This window comes from Rhinolophus sinicus, chromosome 15 (genome assembly GCF_057876585.1).
Source record: "Rhinolophus sinicus isolate RSI-liver-muscle chromosome 15, RSI-T2T, whole genome shotgun sequence".
NCBI classification, from domain to species: Eukaryota; Metazoa; Chordata; class Mammalia; order Chiroptera; family Rhinolophidae; genus Rhinolophus; species Rhinolophus sinicus.
In genome coordinates this window covers 36,379,733-36,401,788 of record NC_142515.1, presented here as the reverse complement: position 1 = coordinate 36,401,788, position 22,056 = coordinate 36,379,733, and the positions used below count along the sequence as shown (strand labels likewise).

General features: G+C 34.2%; 1 protein-coding gene across 1 annotated transcript in view; it reads left to right on the top strand.

Moving 5' to 3' along the window:
- Positions 1-22,056, top strand: part of PCDH15 (protocadherin related 15) — a 1,316,677-nt gene that overhangs the window by 819,822 nt on the left and 474,799 nt on the right. Inside the window, exons 5-6 of the mRNA XM_088791982.1 lie at positions 4,759-4,773; positions 5,294-5,359. Of these exons, the coding sequence (XP_088648108.1) occupies positions 4,759-4,773; positions 5,294-5,359 (81 nt within the window). The remainder of the gene's footprint in view (positions 1-4,758; positions 4,774-5,293; positions 5,360-22,056) is intronic.

The window sequence follows — 22,056 nt, the reverse complement described above, 5'->3', positions numbered from 1 at the left end:
TGTAAGTGAATGCTGGGTGTAGTGTAAAGATTAGAAACAACAAATAACACAGCATGGAAAGGTCCTGTTGTGTCTCTGGATGGAGCATAGAGTGATTAAAAGAAAGAAAAAAAATATTTTTTCTAGGATGCTGAAGGCAAGTAAGAGCATAGCAGTAGATCAGACTGGAGAGGAAGGAGAAGGCCACATTATTCAGGACCTCGTAGGCCATATATTTTGGTTTTCATTCTAAAACCATCCTATGCAGAGGGGTGTAGGCCATAAAAATACTTTTAACCTAAAAGCAATGTCAAAATATTAAAAGGTAAACTCATTTTTAATTGTAAAAATCACTGAGGTTAAGATAGAAAATAAAATTAATGAGTGGAGCAAGATTGCCTCTAGGGAGAACAGTTAGGGAAACCTATTTGATTGACTTAGTGTAGTGACACAGGAGCTTGAAAGCAGTATAGTGTGTATGAGGAGTTCTTTCATAGGAATTAAATTCAGGGTTTATTGATGGATTCAACATAGGAAAGTGAGGGAGATGGGCAGGCTCAAAGGTGACCTCCTGGTTTCTGGTTTATGCAACCTGATGCAAGTTTGTGCCATTTACGGAAATAATACATAGTGGAAGAGGGCAAGTATGGGGTGGGTAGCAACTGGAATTCAACTTTGTAGTGTTACATTTAAGGTACCTTTGAAATTACAAGTGCATGTATTGTCTGGGCAGCAGATGGAATATGTTAAGTCACTGACATATTAATGTCAATTGATATGTTAATATAGGGGGACAAGTGAATAGATTTGAAATTTTATTGAAAACCCATTGTTTGGCCTTAAAAGGAAAATTTGGGATAGGCTCAGGTGGGAATACGATTTTCCTGGCTGTTCAATCTTCCAAATAGGTAATGAGCATATTTGGACAATTCTGGATAACTACCTTTGCATGAACCGTCTGAAACATGCTCTTAAACTAAAGCTACCGTAAGGACAATGTATCACAAGTTTAATACCTTTCCTTACCTATCTTTTTTTATGTTTAATATCAGCATTTAATTTCTTTCCACAAAAATACACAGTTTTACATTCAGAAGAAATTTTACCATGTTTGAATGTTAGCTTAAAACTAACACAAATCAAGTATCCTTTGTACTAAGAAAATAACTCCAGGATGGAGGGGGTACTTTTTGCATCAGCCAGTAAATTCTTCTTCTCCTGTTTCTTCTTCTTCTTCTTCTTCTTCTTCTTCTTCTTCTTCTTCTTCTTCTTCTTCTTCTTCTTCTTCTTCTTCTTCTTCTTCTTCTCCTTCTCCTTCTCCTTCTTCTCCTCCTCCTCCTCCTCCTCCTCCTCCTCCTCCTCCTCCTCCTCCTCCTCCTCCTCCTCCTCCTCCTCCTCCTCCTCCTCCTCCTCCTCCTCCTCCTCCTCCTCCTCCTCCTCCTGGTTTCAGGTGTGCAAAACGATATAATAGTTAGACATTTTTCTAATACTCCTTTTAACTGTAACCTCTTGCGTGTGATTATTTAAAAAACATATGGCTTATTTTTAGCTGATGACAAATTTGCAGAAATAAATCCCATTGAACAGTCAGGTATTTGTATCCATATCTTGCACTTTACGATAAATTGGATATGGGAATCAGGTAGGGACCTGAAAAGCTAGAAATTGGAGTCATGAAAAACAATAGATTTGTGATTTAACCAAAACAGTCAAGGGTGAAATTAAACTGATTAAGGAATTCACTTTCCATGGTGCAGGTGTCATCAGCTGACCTGTCTTTCTGTGGCAGATTATCCATAAACCACAGAGAACAGGCACACCCAGCCCCAAATTGCTTTTCAGTCTCCACTTTGATCTCCATTTGGGTATTTTGCATACCTAATAGTTCCTGGCTATTCTGTACAAAATCACTTATTTTTAAAGACAATTCTGAATATACTTCTATGAAAACATATCTTTGTTCATTTCAGAACTAATTATACTTTCATGAATGCATCATTTCAAAACAAACATTTTGGGTGTTGTGAACAATGTTATTAATAGATTTTTTTATATATCAAACTAATCTTTCTTTATTAGTGTTGTGAGTGTATAAAAATGTTTTAATTATTTTTGGTTTGATCCAGAATAAATAAAGTATCTGTCAAACATGAAAATGTCTTATTGGGGATAGGGGCTAGTATTTAAAATCTGTTGGAAGAATAAAGCTTAGTGGAAGTCATCTAAAGGGGTCTAACTGGGAGGAAACATAACTGAGCCTTGACTTGACTCCTGGGCTGTTTCTGCAAGTGAGTACATAATGAGAACAGACTCTGAGCAGCTCTCATGAGGGGTTTGCAATGAGAGCTGGTAGCGAGGTAGACCGTAGTTCAGAACAAATTCAACAAACATTTTAGGACTAACTCTTGCCAGATTCTGAGATTACTAGGTAAGATAAATGTGACACAGACTTGGTCTGAAGGACTTGTGAGAAAGAGACACTATTTTGCAATGGAATACAGTGTGTACTGCAGGAATACAAAGAAGACGCATTTAACCTAGACTAACAAAAAGGAAGATTTTTTTCTAGAACAGGTGATGCCTTGCCGGGTTCTTGAGAGATAAATGAAAATTAACTAAGGGAAGGAGAGGAAAAAGGGCATTTCAGCAGATGGCATAGCAAATATAAATTTGGTTTGTCATGGCTAGAGAATAAATTGTGAGAATGGAAAAGGTGACAGAGTTAGTCAGGGCTAGGGTTTGGGGAATTGTACTTAGCACAGCTGTATAGAGAAAGTCTTTCCATAAATTTAATAGTAGCTAACTGGTGAAAAGTTTAAATATTTATATCCAATATCCTCTTTCTTTCCTTTTCTTCTATCCTGCCTGCCCCCAAAAGTTATTGATTAAATAGCTATACCTCTATCAATACTCACACACAAATACCCAACACATTTTGTCTGCTCTCTGCCATGATGATGGTCTTAACTAAGGCACTGACCATATATGTAAGGGCCGGGGGATAGTCTTGAAAAGTAACTTCTCTCTGAAATACAAATTGAAGAGATGTTTGGTAATTCAAGATTTACCAAAGAATTACCAGTTCTTGTAAGAACTGGTCAGATTTCCTTTCTTCTCTGCTTGCAAATCACTTCTGCCTTCTTGTTATTCCATTTCAACTTCCCATGTGTATTGTCTCTTTATTTTCTTTTAATCATTTGCGTTGTTAGTGAATTTATTAAATAATTGATTCCACATATACTATATGGTACTATACCAGTGTGGTTGTTTGTATTTACGTTCTATGTTCCCCACCTGAGATCCTTGAAAAAAGCTGTTGATTTTGATTCTCACGTTCAGTGCATAATAATTCATCTACAAATTAGACTGAATGAATATTTTTTGAGTGCATGAAGGAATGAGAAACTAGCTAAATAAAATATCATTTTGAAAACATGAGAGGGATGATACATTCTGACTGGGGGTAAGGGTGAGTTTTCATGGTATAAGTGAAATCTAGTTCCACCAAGAGAAGCAGGGATTTTCCAGGCAGAAGTAGAGGCAAAAACAAATCTAGATAACAAAACTTCCCTAAAAATACAAGGTGTATTCCAGCAAGAGTAAGGGGTCTGATGTGACTGGAGAGCATGGTGTTTAATTCTAAGCAGAGGATATTGAGACCATAACATTCTTTGAAATGTGACCCTAAACCATTTAGGTTTGAAAAACTTTGGTGAAATATATAAGTATTTTTCGTGTGAGAAGTGCCATTATTTTATCCTTGATTTGGATGCAAGAAAGTGATTCTCGTGGAATGAATAGATGAATGCAGGATGAGAACAAAGCTGGGTGATTAGTGAAGAAACCATTGTAAAGAATAGGGGTGACAAATAGCAGCTGTGCTATATGGGCAGGTAGGAAGGACAGGAAGGCGTGTTATGAGTAGGAGATATTTTAGATCTAAAAATGTTGTGGCTTGACACTCCTTGAACACTGACAAGGACAAAGAGAAAAACTGCAGATCTCTGTGATTTTAAGCTTCATATTAGAGAGCACATACCTTGCAATATAGAATAGTACTTGCCAGAAAGCTCCTCATGCCCATGTGCATAATAAATAGAATTTTCATAAATAAATAAATAAATAATAAACCTTGATATCATCTCTGAAATAACACACATACTTGGATGGCTTTAAGCAAATTTAATTTATGCTGCAGTCTTAAGAGTGCACCATGTCCATTTAACTGCATTACATGGTCCTATCAGGATCACCAAGTACCTCATAGGAGAATGCTTTATGTCTCAGAAGTGTGCAATTGACATCTTGCAAGCAAAGCCTTCACATTTTAATTATCATGGATATCATAACTCATGATACTATTTAAATGTGCATTATCATGATATTCTTGGCAGGGTATTAGCAGTGTTTAAAATAACGAATTCGTCATCAGTACTGATTGACAGGCACTAGTTTTAAGGTTTGTTCAACATAAAGATAAAGGACTGTTCATAAGTAATTTGTATATCCTTTTTCATAGAAAACATATAAATGTACTTCGTATTATTTTCAAGGGGTATATATTATCGAGTTAATGTGGTGATATTATATTAGAATTGCAAAATTTGTTATAAGGCTTTTATAACAAATGACTATTACAAATAATTTGGTGATACATCTGTTACTATATAATTCTATTGATATCTGTAAATCCTCACTAAATATATACATATATTCTTCCTTTCTTTCTTCTGTTTTTCTGATCTGCTTCCTTTGATGACTCTATACTTTTGACTCCAGACTGGCAATATGAGGGTAAGATGACAAAAATAAAAATTTCAAACAACCTCATGAACATTGCTTGTCTGTCTGTTTCATTCTCTTTAGAACATTGTTAAAATTTTATTCACTGTTCTTTAATTAGACTCTTTATCACAATTAAAGTCCAATTATGTTTGTTTCTGTTGTGAAGTTTTAATTACAACTTATCCTTGTTAATCATTCCTTTATGTTATTTCTTTGGATTAAATTACCATCCCGTTATTTCTGTCCCTAAGAAATTATGCTCTCCAGTGGTCTCTGCTGGTGTTTTCTAAGTAAGACTTGACTAGTTTCATGGTGTACAAAGTGACTGTGTTATGATGTCGTAAGACATCTATGAAATTCTTATGAATTTTGTTAAATAAAAAAATGTTTAAAGTAATGATGCATATTAATTTGAATGTAGGATTTTTCTTTTTAAGCATGGATATACATCTCAAGGAATATGATCTCATGATACTGTGAGTGTCCCTGAGGGTGTGACTTCTTACCTTTGGTTGTCTTCTCTCTTTAGATTGCAAACTAGCTAGGGGAGGACCACCAGCTACCATAGTTGCTATTGATGAAGAGAGTCGGAATGGTGAGTGAGCTTTATATTTTACAAATGACTTATCTAAGAAGGATTTCTTCTAATTTCAATGCTAGATTTGTTATGTGTGGAAGTACTGAATGAAAGCTTCAACTCAAATTTCAAACACATCCTCTTTAATTTCTTTCCTGTATGGTTTTAAATATTGCCATTCCCTGGAAATGCTTTACTTGGATTACATTATGAGAAACCCATGACTAGAAATACTTAAATTTGATTGTGAAGGAGTCATTTGATTCAGGATCAGTCCAAGAATGCAGCCAGATTCTGGCAGCGATTTTGTCTTTGTCACTAGGTGGAGTTAACTATTATGCTTACAATCACCTAGTCATAACTGAAATACATTATATCCCTCCAAAAGAAGTGGACTACAAGGTAAGCCTTGCACTGCTAACTTACGTTGGCTAGAATCTGGTAAGACTTAGAATCCACAGCCTATTAGACTTAGCTATTTAGAAATTGTTAATAGGAAAACAAAAGTGCTTAGGAACAGAAAAACTGATGAAAAGTCTAGAGGAGAGGAAGAAGTGTAAATTTTCACTCAGGTTGTCTGCCATAATAACAAATACCTAACTTGTATTAAGTTCTTCAAAAAGATAATTTTCCTTAACAAAACAAGAAAATAAATATAATTAGCACATTTTTTGCAACATTCTTTATCCTCTCTAATCTTAATATACAAATAAAGATTCTCCACCTTTATTAGGTAGCAGTGAAATGATAATCTCTTTAGTGTCGTTTTCTTTTTCTTTTTTTTATTAGTTGCAGGTGTACAAAACAATGTAATAGCTAAACATTTATACCCCTCACAAAATGATAACCCCCTCCCCCAATCTACTACCCTTCTGATATCGGATATAGCTGTTACAATTCCACTGACTCTATTCCTTATGCTGCATTCCTCATCCTGTGACTGTGTAAAAACTATATGAGAAAACTATAATTTTATATATAAATGTATATATAAAATTATGTATACATTTATATATAAAATTATAGTTTTCTCATTCAAACTATTCTAAGCATGATAATGTGCTCTGTGGCTCATTTTGTCAACTAATTCTGTAATGGACTGTCCATTGTGCTTGTTTGATTTGTACTGTCTGTGTATTGTAAGCATTGTGTTTTCCAGATTTATATTTAAGAAAAAAACAAAAGAAGTGTTAATTATAAAAGGATGTGTTTTTTACTAGAATTCAACCTACATGTATTTTGAAAATTTCTGTAACATACACAATACCTGCATTTTTCACTTCATTATGAATATATTGTGCTACATTAGAAACATTCCTTTTACTCCTTTGAAGAGTTGGCATAAACTTTTTTTTTTCTCTCTCCTTTGGAATAGGCCACAAATGTTTGCCACTTTGTTGGCCTCTGTTAAAAAATAAATAAATAAATAAATAAATAAATAAATAAATAAATAAGTGTCTATATTAAATTTTGCAACTTTTTTTTTTACATCACAAAAATTTGAATTTTTAAAAAATTATTCTTAAATAGTCAATCCTATTGAGCATGAAAGCATATGAAGTTAACAATGCTTATTAACATACATTTAAATAAATGGGAAATAAACCCTATATGTATCTGCAGGAAAGGAAACATATATAAAAACATTATACCAGAAATATTTTCTGACTCACATTTAGAATTACAGTTTGTTTATGGTTAACCGTTTTTTTCTGTGAACACATCTGTACTTTCTAAGTGTTCTACAATGAAAACAGTTGGCTTTCCTAACCAGAGACTAAAAAAAACAAAAAAAAAAGACAGAGGCCAATCTCTATTTTATTTTATTGTTCACTAATTCCCATGAATATATACGCCAAACTGAATTAATACATTAGTTTAACTAAATTATTTCGTTTTAATGTGCGATTCTATCCAGACCTTATTCTGCCAATCAGATAATTACAGCCATGGTTATGATAATATTTTATCTCTTCTTATGTTGATTCAATCCCTCTTTTCAAAGGAGCTCAGGAACTCTACAAAGATGTTGCCATAGCAGTGCTGTATGGTGACCTGCTGTGAATGCTCAGTATTTGTCTTTTAGAAAAATGTGACATGATATGGTACAGTGATGTTGGACTGTTTAATTGGCATATATATTTTGTAGAAACTGCCAACTACTAAGAATGCTACGAAAGTTATTTGAGTATCATCACAAGGAGTATAAATAACCAATCCAGAGACTAAATATTTTACATTTTTTTACATTAAATTCTAAGAATATGGTGATCAAATGAACCTCTTCCAGATATTATAATGTAGTGTGTAATCATCCTTGCCTTGAAAGTCTGAAAGAAACAATCTGTGAAAATGTTTTTCATGTTTTTTTCAGGCAACGTAAGAAAGTGCCCAATAAGACAGTTAATTCTAGTCCTGCTCTTAAACTCTCTTAATTCCTCTTTTCTTGCGGCTTTTATTTGGTAGTAATTAAACACTGGGGTATAACATTCTACTAGTGTAATATACACTCATTTTTAAAGGTTCCAGGGCTACTTAAATGTGAGGCATAGCAAATCCTTTATTAAGCCAAATTAGTAAGTGTATTGTGTGTCAACTTACCTTTTGGCTTACTTTATTGATGTGCAGTGCTAAACTATCTCTATTTCTAAATATATTCTCTAATAAAGCATAGATAATAAATAACTCAGTTTTATTAATTGACACTTAATTTTCTTATATAAGTCACTGAGGTACATTTATAGAATATCCATTTTTGTCATATGCATCTACACCTTTCTAGATTTTTATACTCTGTCAGATGGAAATATTTCCTTTTTTGAATATGTATACTAAATGTACTTCAACATATGTATTTGAAATAATTAAAAATTTAACAGGTAGAGATCCATAAATGTCTTTATCATATTGGATCCTGTTAGATTCTCTCCCTCTTTGGTCATTTTCCTCAGCAGCATATTCATAACAGATTCATTATATCACTTTTAGTCTCAACCAGGAGTTCATTTTCATCACAACAACCAGAAAACAGGTTATGTTGTAAGAACACAGTTAACACATAAAGAGACACATACATGCTGTTTCCTGAAAACAATCAGAAATCTCTCAAGCTTATATGTAGAGAATGTTTAGTGTGTAATTACATTTAGAGGCGAGAAGGTATACACAGAAACACACTTAGAACATATTGTCTTGTTTAATAAAATGAGAATATGTAAAAATTCTTTCTGGAAAACATAGACATGCAAAAACATGCACATGGATGCTTATGGCATCTTTATTCACAATTGCCCCAAATCGGAAGCAAACAAAATGTCCTTCAATAAGTGAATGGAGAAATAAATTGTGGTACATCCAGATAAATTCAGTACAAAAATAAATGAGCTATCAATCAATGTAAAGACATGGAGGTACCTTAAATGCCTAATTACTAAGTGAGAGAAGCCAATCTGAAAAGGCTACAAGCTGCTATGTACTGTATGATTGCACTACATGACACTCGGGTAAAAGCAAAACTATGGAGAAAATGAAAAGATTAGTAGTTGCTAGAGTTAGGTTGGGGAAAGATGAATAGACAGCACAGAAGACTTTTAAGGAAGTAAAAAAATATTTTGTATTCTAATGATTGATCTATATCATTATACATTTGATCAAACCCTGGGGGGGGGGGGGGGATGTGCCGTTCTTGTGAGTGATGTTGATAATGGGAGAGGCTATACCTGTGTAGGGACAAGGATATATGAGAAATCTTTGTATTTTTCTCTTATTTTTGTTGTTAACCTAATACTGCTCTAAAAAAAGTGAAATCTTAAAATAGTGTTCCTGGCAAATATGTTCTACATTCACTGCACTCTGAATTCCTTATGGTATTGAGTCTTTACTGGAAGGAGAAAGGCCAGGAACAGATACACTGGAACTATTTAAAGCCTGCCTATCAGTGCCAGCCAAATCAGCATTCTGGCTGCTTTCCAACAACTATAGAATGGGATTCAAAAAGGCTTCAGAACAACTGGTTCAGACTGATTTTCAGAAACTGCATAAATACATAGGCAGTTCTGAGTCAATGGGACAAGACAATTTTTTTTTTTTTTTTTTTTTTTTTAAGATTTTATTGGGGAAGGGGAACAGGACTTTTATTGGGGAACAGTGTGTACTTCCAGAACTTTTTTCCAAGTCAAGTTGTTATCCTTTCAATCTTAGTTGTGGAGGGCGCAGCTCAGCTCCAGGTTCAGTTGCCCTTGCTAGTTGCAGGGGGCGCTGCCCACCATCCCTTGCAGGACTCGAGGAATCGAACTGGCAACCTTGTGGTTTAGAGCCCATGCGCCAACCAATTGAGCCATCCGGGAGCTCAGCAGCAGCTCAGCTCAAGGTGCAATGTTCAAACTTAGTTGCAGGGGGTGGAGCCCACCATCCCTTGCTGGACTTGAGGAATTGAACCAGCAACTTTGTGGTTGAGAGCCCACTGGCCCATGTGGGAATCGAACCTGCAGCTTTCGGAGTTAGGAGCACGGAGCTCCAACCCCCTGAGCCACCGTGCCGGCCCAATATTTTATTTATTTATTTTTTTAAATCGTGGTTTGAACATAACACTATGATTATACATAAATAGACAGATTCAGAGGCAAAAGGATATCACTATGTATGTGAGCGGTTAGAAGGCCTATCCTAAGCATCCTTTATGGGTTTAAAGTTAAAAAGCTATTGTGAGCTTTTTAGCAAAATTGATCAATGAAAGATGATGCTGATGGTCTTCGCAGTAGTTTGAAAACAGCCATCAACAACGGGTGTCACAGCTGATTCAATGAAAATGTTTCCCCATCCTTTTCAGGGCGGTTTCTAGAGACAGAGTGTGAACTGAGAGGAGTGTTACAGATCCTTACAGGCTTCCAGGGAGGTAGAGAAGGTTGTGGGAAGGAACAATGCATTCACTTGGTCACTCTTTCCCCGGAGTTTCTCTGGTCCAAGCATGTAGCTAGGGGAGGGAGAGAAGGTTTCTATAGGTTGTCTTCATTTGAAACACTTATTGAGGGGAATTTAGAAATTGCTTTCTAGCATCCTTTCCCTTTCATTGTCAAAAATCAAGAGGCTTGGCAGAGTAGAAGATTCAATTTTTATGTCGATATTTTTCATTCTTTATAGTTGCCAATTACATATCTCTTAGATTCATAGTAAAGAGCTGACTTTAGGCCATGTTTCTTTCAGTGTGTCTAAACTAGAACACCAATTTAGGATGTTCCTGATTCAGTTCTCTCTCTCTCTCTCTCTCTCTCTCGGTTCTATGATAAGTATTTTGATTATTTCAAATAAGGCACCTAATAAAGTGTGGCCTACATAATTTATATGTGAATTGCAGGACATACGCTTAGATAATAAGCTTTTGAAAAAAATGTATAGAAACTTACTCATGAAAATAAAAGGGAGAGAAGGTCTAGCATATATGTCTTACCAGGAAGGATCGGTCTGTGTTTGGTTTTAAACAATTCTTGTAGGCACTTTTCTCTCACCTCTATTCTGAGTTATTGTCTTATTGTTAAGTTAAATAGTGTTTGTCTCTTTCTTTGATGGTTTTCATCAACAAATCTCAGAATAATTCTACATCTGAAATATGAAAAAATTAAAAGGCAAATTTAAGACAAAAGAAAATATGGTTATATGCAGTAGACTGCACTTACGGAACACAGCAACTCTAACCATAATAGAAGTTTTATAAACATTAAGAAAAAGAATATATGGCTGTACAAGCTTATAAAATATTAAAATAAAACTAATACTTGTTATGGGGTTATATAAAATCATCATAGTTAACATAAAGCAAATGACCTTTAGCTCAATGTGGCAATTTTGTTTATCTAAATGAATTAGATTTTTTTTTTCCCCTTTTGTTCTATAACTTTATAACCTCCTAACTTGATTCTTAGCTGCCAAAATAGTAACTCTTACAAGACATGAGTAGCCTTCTGGCTATACTGCTTATGGATATATTGCAGAGCATTGAAACAATGAGCCCAAATTCCTCTGTCATTCTGTTGTTTACCTTTCCCAGTCATCTTTAAGTCATTCTTAGTTATTTTCAGTGAAAGGTGTAGACATTGACGAGGACTAGAATTTTTCTACAAATTATGGAAGAGAAAAACTGAAACGATCCAAAATACTTTTGCCAGTGTTAGACCTAAGTTGGTGTAAAAAAAAAAAAAAAAAATCCATCTCTCATATATTTTAATCCTCTAATTATTGTGATTGTAAGACAACTGTTGTAGTAGAAAACAATTTGGCTCTGCTCATTACTGCTGAAGCTGTATATGCAATGACGCATTCTGCTTCTTTTTGTTCGTGCCAAAGAATCATTTTCTAAAAGGTCAGCAAAACTTCTGAATATGTAACTCTGAAATGATAAGTAAATTGAAAAGTTTCTAAGCATTAATGAAATAGGTTACTTATCTCCTCAAGTTATCTAGAATTTTATTGACACTTACCCATATATTTCATTTATGATCTTCCTTTTCTCATTTGTTTACTAAATAGCATCCAATATGCAATGGAATTGCTGGAGCTAATGGAATGATCATAAAACAAGGGACAGGAGAAGTTCACAAAGCAGAAGACAAAAAGGCCAGCAAGCTAGGACATTTTACACAAGGAAAGCAGCTCTTTAAAAGTTAGTGACCCCTCATTTACTGTTTAAATTTCAGAATGTTGATGTTATTAATGATAATGAAAAGATTCAATCATGCAAAATAACTCCTGGTTTCAGAGGAAATGAAAATCACATTTAAGAAAAAAACATTCTGTGCTAATTGTACTTTTCCTGTTTGTTTAAATTTCTTATTTTAATCTTATGTCTAATTGGAATAAATCTGAATTATATAGAGTTAAATTGCATCACACACACATACATACACACACACACACTTAATCCCAAATCATACTGCTATAATGAACCTTTTTTTTTCTATAGAAGGAGAGTATCTAAATCATAAGTTACAAAGGCAAATGACTGAAGCTAATATTGATTTCATGTGCACAGACTGTTGGAACATGGGTGATGGGTCTGAGTGGGCAGTAAGAATGGGCTTTTGTAGTAGAAGAAGGGAAAGCCTGTTGGGTTCTATCTACTTGTAACCATGTAGAAAAGAAGATCTTCTTTTTTTTTTTTTTTTTCCCAGAATAATAAGAAATTCTGTATATTAGAGATAAGTCATTTTAGTTTTTGTTTGTTTGTTTGTTTTTTGTTTTTTGTGTTTTTTTTTTTTTTTTGCTTTTTTAAACCATAAAAGACACATTTATGTGCCTCATGTGGCTCATAGACCACCAGTATTTTGACTTCTAATTTATGCAACACGGATGATAGAAGTAAATTAGAATGATGAAAAAGGCCAAGATTCTTTTACATGAGGAATGGAGTATCCATCGAGAGCAACAGTTTTTAAAAGGGAATGTGGGATCTTGATTTAGAGGTTGTTTTTGTTTGTTTATTTTTTGTTTTGTTCTTGTTTTTCATATCCAACATACTGTTTATACTTAGATTGTGTAATTTTGGAGTTTATTGGGGAGTGAGTCACTGATGGAAATTAGTTAGGAACTTTTGGATAGAAGAAGCACCAAAGTTCAATTAACTGGATTTAGAATAAAGTTCCTTGGGTTTTTCTCTTTCTAGAAACTTCCTAAGCAATGTCTGCATCGTTCTTCCTCAAACATGCTCTCTTGAGGCTGTAGATTTCCACCATTCTCTTGGTCCATTCCCCCCAACCAAGGACTTGCGTTCCCAAATTTCCCTTTAGCATGAACAGTTTTATCACTTCTTCTATTCCTCATGAGCAAATATAGGCTGCTACATTATTGATCTTTCTTGCTGAGGCAATAGGGCTCAGGGATTTTTTTGCTCTGTCAGGACTAGAAACCTGAAGTGGGTCACTTCTCCTACTTTTGAATAATCAGCAGTGTAAAGGTTTTTTAGCAATCACTGGATCAAAACAGCAATCCCCAGATGATTTGAAACTTTTTTGAGCTTAAAATACCTCCAACAGCAGTTTTCCAAACAAACATTCAAATACACATATTTATAATGGGAATTGCTAATGTAATTCAATTAATATGCATATAAGTGTGCTATGTCGAGTAATCAATATGAAAGTACTTCATCTATAGCTATTTCCTAAAACTGTGAATTATGCACTAAGGCTAGCATTTATTTATATTCATATTAGATGGTGCAATTTAAGCAAAGAGTACATGATTATTTCTTAGAACAAATAAAAGTGAATCTCTTAATTGAACTCAATAATAAATGACTGGTGGAATTGTCACAGCTATACATCATTAAAGTACACTTAGCTTGGTTAAAATACAAATGAGTTTATTAAACAGAATGTGGAGATAAGATGATACGTCAAAGTGCTTTCTTGTTAATCTACCTAAACTACTTGTCACTATGGACCAGAGAACAGGTTGTTTTAGTATTAGTACTTGTTTCTGTTTTCTAGAGTCTACATTTTGCCAGACAAGAATTTTGGTTCCCAAATCTTAAAAGCTGGCTGGTTATTACTGAAACCTCCTTAACTGAGGACACCTAGGCTCTTTCAATTATAAAAGTATCAACCAATCTTCTTTTACATACTCTTGCTTTCACTAGCATTTTCTTCTTGTTTGCTTTTGAAAATTTGTAAATCTACAAAACAGTGATTTGAATACTCATACATGTGTACTGAGAGGGTTGCATCTTAAAATGGTTTTGAGTAGGAAAGAAATAGCTACTAGTCAAGGTTTACTAGAAAAATTATCCTTCCATTTCTGGTTTCTACTTCACAACAAAATGGCTGTGATAGAAGGTAAATAAAGGAGACCACCTGATTACAATTATCTCTTCCCCTATTACAAACCATCACTAATACATGCCCACATAATTGTTGTTGCTGTTATTTCAGTCACTCAATTATTTAATCATTACTTAATCATTTTAGTAATTTATTCATGATAAACTTACTCATGCTTTACATTGTGTGAGGCCCTATTCTAAACATTGAGGATGCATCAGGAAAGAAAACAGGCAAACCATCCCCACCTGGAGGAAGAGGTAGGACCCACCTCTGAGAAGAAAGAGGGAAGCAGAGTGAGAAAACGGAGTAGTGATGAACAAGTTGAGAGGCAGTAGAGGAATATTTTTCTAAGCAAGTAGAGGAATGTTTTTCTAAGGAGACCACATTTGAGCAGAGCCCTGTACAAAATTAAGTCTAAAGATGTAAGCCATGCATTTAGCCAAAAAATGCACATTACAGACAGAAGAAAAAAGAAATTCAAAGGCTCCAAGGACGTATATTGCTGGTAAGTTTAAGATATGGCAAAAAGTTGGTGGGAGCAAATGAGTGATGACAAACATGTTTGAAGGAGTAGAGAAGATGGATGTTGGTTGGTTGAATATATGTAGATTAGTCAGAAAAGTTTTTGGTTTGTTTGTTTGTTTATTATTGATGTGCTAACAAATCAGTTGATAGTGATTTTATCTAGCAACGTATAATTTACTGAGGATAATTCTTCCCGTTTCTCACTCAATATACTGTTTTGCATAATTCAGAATTTGAATAGCCAACTGTGTGTGTATGTATGTTTGTTTATAATGTCACATAATTTTATCATTTGGAAAAAATATGATCCACTAAAAAACAAAAAATCAGAAACTATATTAACCCAGACAATTTGGCATGGTGATATTACTGCCTCATTTAATGCATAATAGAGGATTACTGCAATTATTCCAAAGATCAATGTGAACACGATTGTTTCCAATCATAAATACTGAGTGTCTGAAAGTTTGATAGTATGGCGCCATCAAAAATATAATCAGTGGTCTTTTTGTAATGCTACATTGTCTTCAAAACATGATTAATAAAAATGGAAGATTCGATACTAATAGATTTACATTTCAGAAAAAAATCCTTGAAAACGTATTCACTTTTCTTGATAACCTGGTCTTGTTTATATAAGTGCTGTGAAAGTGTTGATTGATATGGTTGGTTTTATCTTAGTGCATTAGGACAGAAAGGATGTGGGCATTATTACTAAGGAATTTGTATCTTATCAGTAAGCTCTATGTTCATTTACTATCCTTAAAAGTTTATTTTGGTATATGGGACACTTATGGACAACAGTCAGGGTAAAGGATATAAGTGAATTAAAAATAAAGTGAAGAATTTAAATGCTACCCTTCCTTGAGACATTACCACTTAAATCTTAGACACAGTTTAAAATTTCTTTCTAGTGAATAAGCTTCATGGAACCCTATAATATGCAACATTTTTCTTTCTGTGTGTACTATTAATGACCAGTTAAAACCTCTGCTTAGATTTTCATCCTGCGAGGAGTAGCAAATATGAAAGTAAATGTTTTCTTTGTATTATTTGGGCATGTTTTGACGCCTTGCATCTCGATGTGTCTCAAATGATGTTCCACAATGAATATGTTCTTGTGAGTTAATACCATTTGTTTCTGTTAAATCTTTGAGTCCCAGAAAAGAAGTAATTTTTTTTCAGTCAGCATGAAAAACATCACTTCAGCATGTTTCAAAATGCTGGCTAAGTCTCACACAATATCATTTTTCTCTATATCTTTTCATCCTTCACCGTATTCTCATTGCTTCTTTTTCAAATTATATCTGATGTTGAGGAGACTAAATACCAGCAATTTGAAGTTGAATAAGAGATAATTATTGTCTTCTCACATAATCCTAATTAAGCTGCTAGCCTTATGTATTTCTCTGATTGGAAATCCCTATATTGCATATATTGTTTTTATCATTGTAGTCAAGTGAAACATTGATAGGAAACTGTGTAAACATTCTTATGACTACATATCTATTTTTTAAGAAGGCTTCAGAGATCATCTTTTGGGCTTCAGTTTATCAAATCATACTAATTAAATTAATATTTTTGAGGTAGCAATTTGTATTTTAAGTATCAATGTGAATTTAGTGTTGTCCTGAATTGTATTTCTGTCATTAGTTTAACATTAATTTTAATTTTAAAATAATTGACTATTAGTTACAATTAAGGCTCTAGGAAGATGTACCGTTATCATTCTGAGACACAGACATTCAGAGATGGCGTGAATACTCCTGGTATATGTGAGATAAATGTCTTCTGTGAGTCTTGGTACATGAGTAAGGCATGAACTCTATTTAAATTAGTAGTGGTTGAGAAACAAGGAAAATCCCCTTGTAACTTGTGAACTCTGCAACAAGTTTAACTCTGTAACTTGTTTAATTTCTGTAAATATACAGAAACATACAGTTAGCCTGTAAATGTAAATGCATAATCTAGGGGAATGACAGGAAGGCAAATATATATTAGTCTATACAGGCCTGAAGACCTTTGAGAGATTTTAGGAAATTCTGCAGCATGAGCCAAGACAGGCCATTTGTATGAAAAGCCACTGGAAGAGGCTTGGGTGGGCCCGAAAGTTGTGTGGGGTCTAGCCTCAGGGAATCACCAGTGTGGGCCAAACTAATGGTGTTAGCCAGGTTGATGAGAACTCAGATATGGCAGCAGCCTGTGCCTGCATAGTAGGATGGAGGAGCGCTCAGTGAAGACACAATGGCTTTCACCAGCTCTTCTGTCTAGGAGAAAGCTGCCACTCCAGCCCTTGCACTGAAGCAGGCAACTAAGTTCTTTCCTGTCTGTCCCTGGCACCTTTCAAGCTTCTGCAGCAGCACTGGAGCTCAGAGGGCATGAGTCCATCAGTGAGTAAATCTGTGGGCAAGCCCTTTAAGAGGAGTGCCCAGGGCTCCAACTGCCCTCATCTCAGCCACAGTCTCCACTGGTTTTCATAGCCAGTGGTAATGGGGACTTCTGTCCCTTGCTGGAACTCTGGACTGGAGAGCCTGGTGTATGTCTGGGATCCTTTGTTTCTCCAGGGGGGACCTCTACAGCTGAGCTATCCCTCTTAATTTCTAACGGTCACACGCAGGTGTGGGACCAGCCTGTTCCGTGTCTGTGCCCCTTCTACAAGTCTTGAGGTGTCTTCTTTTGTATGTCCTTAGTTGTTGGGCTTTGGTTCAGCAATACTTCAGACAATTCTCAATGATGGTTGTTCTATAGTTGAGTTATAATTTTGATGTGGTATGAAATGAGGCAAGCACAGAGTTACCCTACTTTGCCACCTTGAGTGGGAAAAATACAAAATCTACTGGGATGCTGTTTTGATCCAGGGAGTAAATAATAAAGATTTGGACTGCATTCATTGCAGTAGGAATGAAGAGAGGGAGACAGGCACGCCAGATCTTTAAGTGTTAAAATATACCATGTATCCCCAAAAATAAGACCTAGCAGAAAAATCAGCTCTAATGTGTCTTTTGGAGCAAAAATTGCTATAAGACCCCGCCTTATTTTACTATAAGACTGGGTCTAATATAACATAATATAATATAATATAATGTAACATAATATAATATAATATAATGATGTGATGTGATATAATATGATGTAATATGATATAATATGATATAACATAATATAGTAAGACCAGGTCTTATTTAATATATAAGACCCGGTCTTCTAATAATTTTTGCTCCAAAAGATGCATTAGAGTGATTGTCTGTCTAGGTCTTATTTTGGGGAAACACTGTATGACCAAAAAGTGTTTTTACCTCTTGTTGCCTCACATTCTACATGATTCCTCTTCATTTCACTCTAGCCATGAATATAAGAAGGTTAATTTTCAACATCAAATATTACACAATCCATAGTTTTTTCAGCCTGATTATTCAAAAGAGTACATGCTATACACAGCTAGGAACATTCTTGTTTGTCTTCAGAGAAACGTTTCAGAGATCTCTTTCTTGGTTTAGTTTCACTTCAGTACAGCTTCGTGAGTCAAGCTTATTCAAGCACTAGCTTGAGGTTTTATTTATTTGTTTGTTTATTTATTTATTCATTTATTTATTAACATTATCTGTACTCTGTTTCTATCCTTGTCTGAAATATCCCACTTACCTTCCTTTGGCCACCATGATCCCAGTGCAGTATCTGCCCTAGTTTCCCCTACTTCACAAGCAGCAACTGTCTCCTGCTCCTGAATTGCTGTAGCATTAACTATGTTTCCTTCCCTTTGTCTTCTGCCTCTCATTTCCTTGCCTGAGATTTACTTTTAATCTACTATACAGATACAGGTCCAGAATCATCAATGCCTCTTAAGAGTGCCTTCTATATCCCTTGCATAACTGTTGCTAAAATAAAATTAACCACAAACACTTACACAAACAAATGACATTTTATAGTAAGCTTAGAAAAAGTGATTTTATACACACACACACACACACACACACACATATATAATAGGAGACAAAAGCATATAAAACAGTAAAATGCATGATTCGAAAAGATTTACCGTCTTATTGATGAGACTGAATGTGTATGTATTAAAAAGATAAATACAATTTAAGAAACAGTGGGAAAAACACTAGACATACAGAAAGGAAAATTGTATTCAAGCCCAACTCAACAGCTTACTATAACTTTCAAGACAACATCTAGCCTCACATTCATTATTTATTAAATTGAGGCAACAGTACCTATTTTTATGAGTTACTCCAAGGCTAAATAGAAAACGAAGTCGTGTATTTATTCAACAAGTACATATTAAATGAGTGAATCGTTTTCAGACATGATATTAAGGAGTAGAGTCACAGTGTAGAACAAAAACACCCAGCTTCCCCATTTCTCAAAGCTTACATTTCAGTGGGCAAGATGAGGAAAATGATGCATAAATAAATATTAAGTGAAAGACAAAAGTGAGACAAGTGCTAAGATGCTAAGAAAAGAGCTTGGACTGTTTAAGGAACATAGAGAAGGCCAGTGTGGCTGGAATGCTATGTGATACAAGTGAAAAACATAGCAAGTAAAGCTGGAAAGGTAAGCAGGGGACAGTTAATAACAGTTGATGTTGCCTAAATGTTTTTTTTACCAGGCAATATATTAAGTACTTTTTATATATGAATATTATGATTAGAATAACCTTATAATGTAGAGACTACTATTATCCTCACTTTACAAGTTAGGAAATGGTATCTTGCTCTAGGCTACATATCTGGTGGAACCAGGATTTGAATTTAAATGATCTGATTCCTAACTTGATTATGTTTACCAGAATGAGGAAAAGATCGTTAAAAATAAAAGTGAAGAAGACAGAGGAGGAAGAGATGGCAAAGAAGAAAGTAGAGCAGGAGGAAAAGGGCTAAAATAGACGAAGGAGGGGAAGAAAAGAGCTAAAATATTACATTTAGAAAACCAATTTAGCATGTATTATGTACTTCAATTAGTACAAAATTATATATGGACATATACAAGCATGCATACAGAAACTGGAAAATATAAATATTTGCTTACTTTGAGATGACCATAACATAATTTTAAAAAATAAATCATAAACTAGTATGTATAGAACTGTTTTGTTTTAGTTAAAAAAATTGAACAACACAAATCATATATAGGTTTGTGCTTACATACTCTCTCTCTATATATATGGAGAAATATATACATCAAGTTTAATAACATTGGATATCTCTAGAGAAGAAGTTTGAAAACATCATGTTAAGAAAAAAATTATAAGTAGAAAAATAAAAGAGTGAAGGAAGAATGTAAAACATGAGTGACCTTTCTTTTCATCTGTTATTGGTTATGTTTGTCAAATGCATGGTGCATCAAAAAATAGAAAGAAGCACAGGATTTTTGGCATTAGAATGGAATGAGACTCTTCAAAGTTGTGGAATAAACACTGTGGAAAGTAATTATCACTTTAGATATAATAATGTGGCATTCACCTTATTAGTTGTGGATTGTTAACAAAACACTATTGGTTTGCACACTGTTGCAGGCAAATTAGGGAGATATTTTTAATCTAGTTTGAAAATCATTTCTTTTGTAATTTCCCACTATTCTCAAGCCTTTTTCACCCCTAAACCTTTGGATAGCCAATGCGCAATTCTTCCATTATAAGCATCCTTGCTTTTGTTTTCTCCTGTATTGTGCCATAAGAAGCTTCTCTGGGGCAATTTATCCTAGAGATCTGTCCTCTCCAAAATGACAGACAATGATTTTGGGGTTAATTGTTTTAAGTGTTCCTTGCTAATGTGCTTTATTGCTAATGCAGACACAGCTTTAGTTAAATAAAATAATACTTTATTTCAATTTCTACTTTTAAGATAAATCATTTCTGATTTGCTCAGAAAATAAATACAGTGGTGGGAATCAGTGCTGGGATCAGAGTGATGAAGTGATGGATAAAATGAGAATAGACCTGAGTTGAACATTTTGAAGCTGGGTAATGGAAAAATGGAGCATATTACAGTATTTCCTGCTTTGTATGTTTGAAAAATTTCCTTAAAGAAACTTAAAAGAGCAAGCAAGAGACATAAGTATTGAGAGACTGAGATAAACCCTGTAGTTATAAACACTTGTACTTGAAATGCAAGTCAGATCCTGCAATTAATTCTTGAGTTCTGGGGCATTACTTCATTACTTGTCTATGGGAAAAGTGCCAGCTTTGGAGCATCTAAGTAAAATATTCTCTCCTGATTTTATGTGTTCACAAACTCATTTGTTTGGTAAAGCTAGAAAATGAGTAAATTGGCAGTGTCTTTCATGTGAAATCTTCAGTAAATGTGATCAGTCTTTCAACTTTTACCACTCACTGAATTCTTTGGTGGTGATTTGTAAAAATACTTCAGACATTTTGATTCAGCAGATCTAGGGTCATGTCTGCTTTTAAAATTCCACAGATGATTATGATATGCATCAAAATTTAAAAATTCTTGCTTTTACATCTTCAACATATATTTGAAGCTACAGGGTGACTTGTAAAGTTCTCACATGAGGAATTAGAATGTAAAGATGCACAAATATAGAGATACCATAGGATAGCAGCCTGATTCCAACCGAGTTCAACTCTTGATCTCCCTGCTCTAAACTTTTCATCCTCTTCAAGAATCAAATGAAAAAATAAAATCAGTTAGTTCTGTGTTCTCTCTAATTTCTAGCATTCTTCTTTTTTGTTCTTTCCATTGAGATTCTAAAACTATCCTTCTTTGTTGAAAGTCAAATTTCTAGCCTAATGCTTATAACAGAATTTTTAGGGAAGCATGAAAAGAAAGTAAAACTTACCTGTTGCAGACAGGACAGCGTGAAGTAGCTGTGGTACATTTATTAGAAGTAAACATATCAGAGTGGCTCATAATAAAATATCCTATTAGAGTATAACATATAACTGTTCCTAAGAATTTATAATAATGTTTTCCTGAAGTGAACCATAACCAATAAGGGTATTAATAAATCTCCTGAGTGCATAGTCTCTGATATATATATATTTCTATATACGCATTATGCATATCTCTCAAGTGTGTGTGAGTGTGCGTGTATGTACATGTATGTGTAATGTATGCAGTTCAGAGGTTATATACTCTAGAGATTTATAAACATATGTTTGACCTGAACAGAATTATCTTAGGAAAATCCTTCATTTGATATCTTCTCCTATAACTCTCACAATAGTGTTAAACTGTGTAAAAAATGTGGAACACATCAAAGAAGTACAATTATTTTTAGCATCAGTTATTGTACAGAATGAAATAACAAACATTTGTGATTTTCCCTGTGGCCATTTGAGACATAAAAAAGACAATGTCAGGTATAAAATACACCCTGAAAATTATATTTTCTGAATTTTAGGACCTC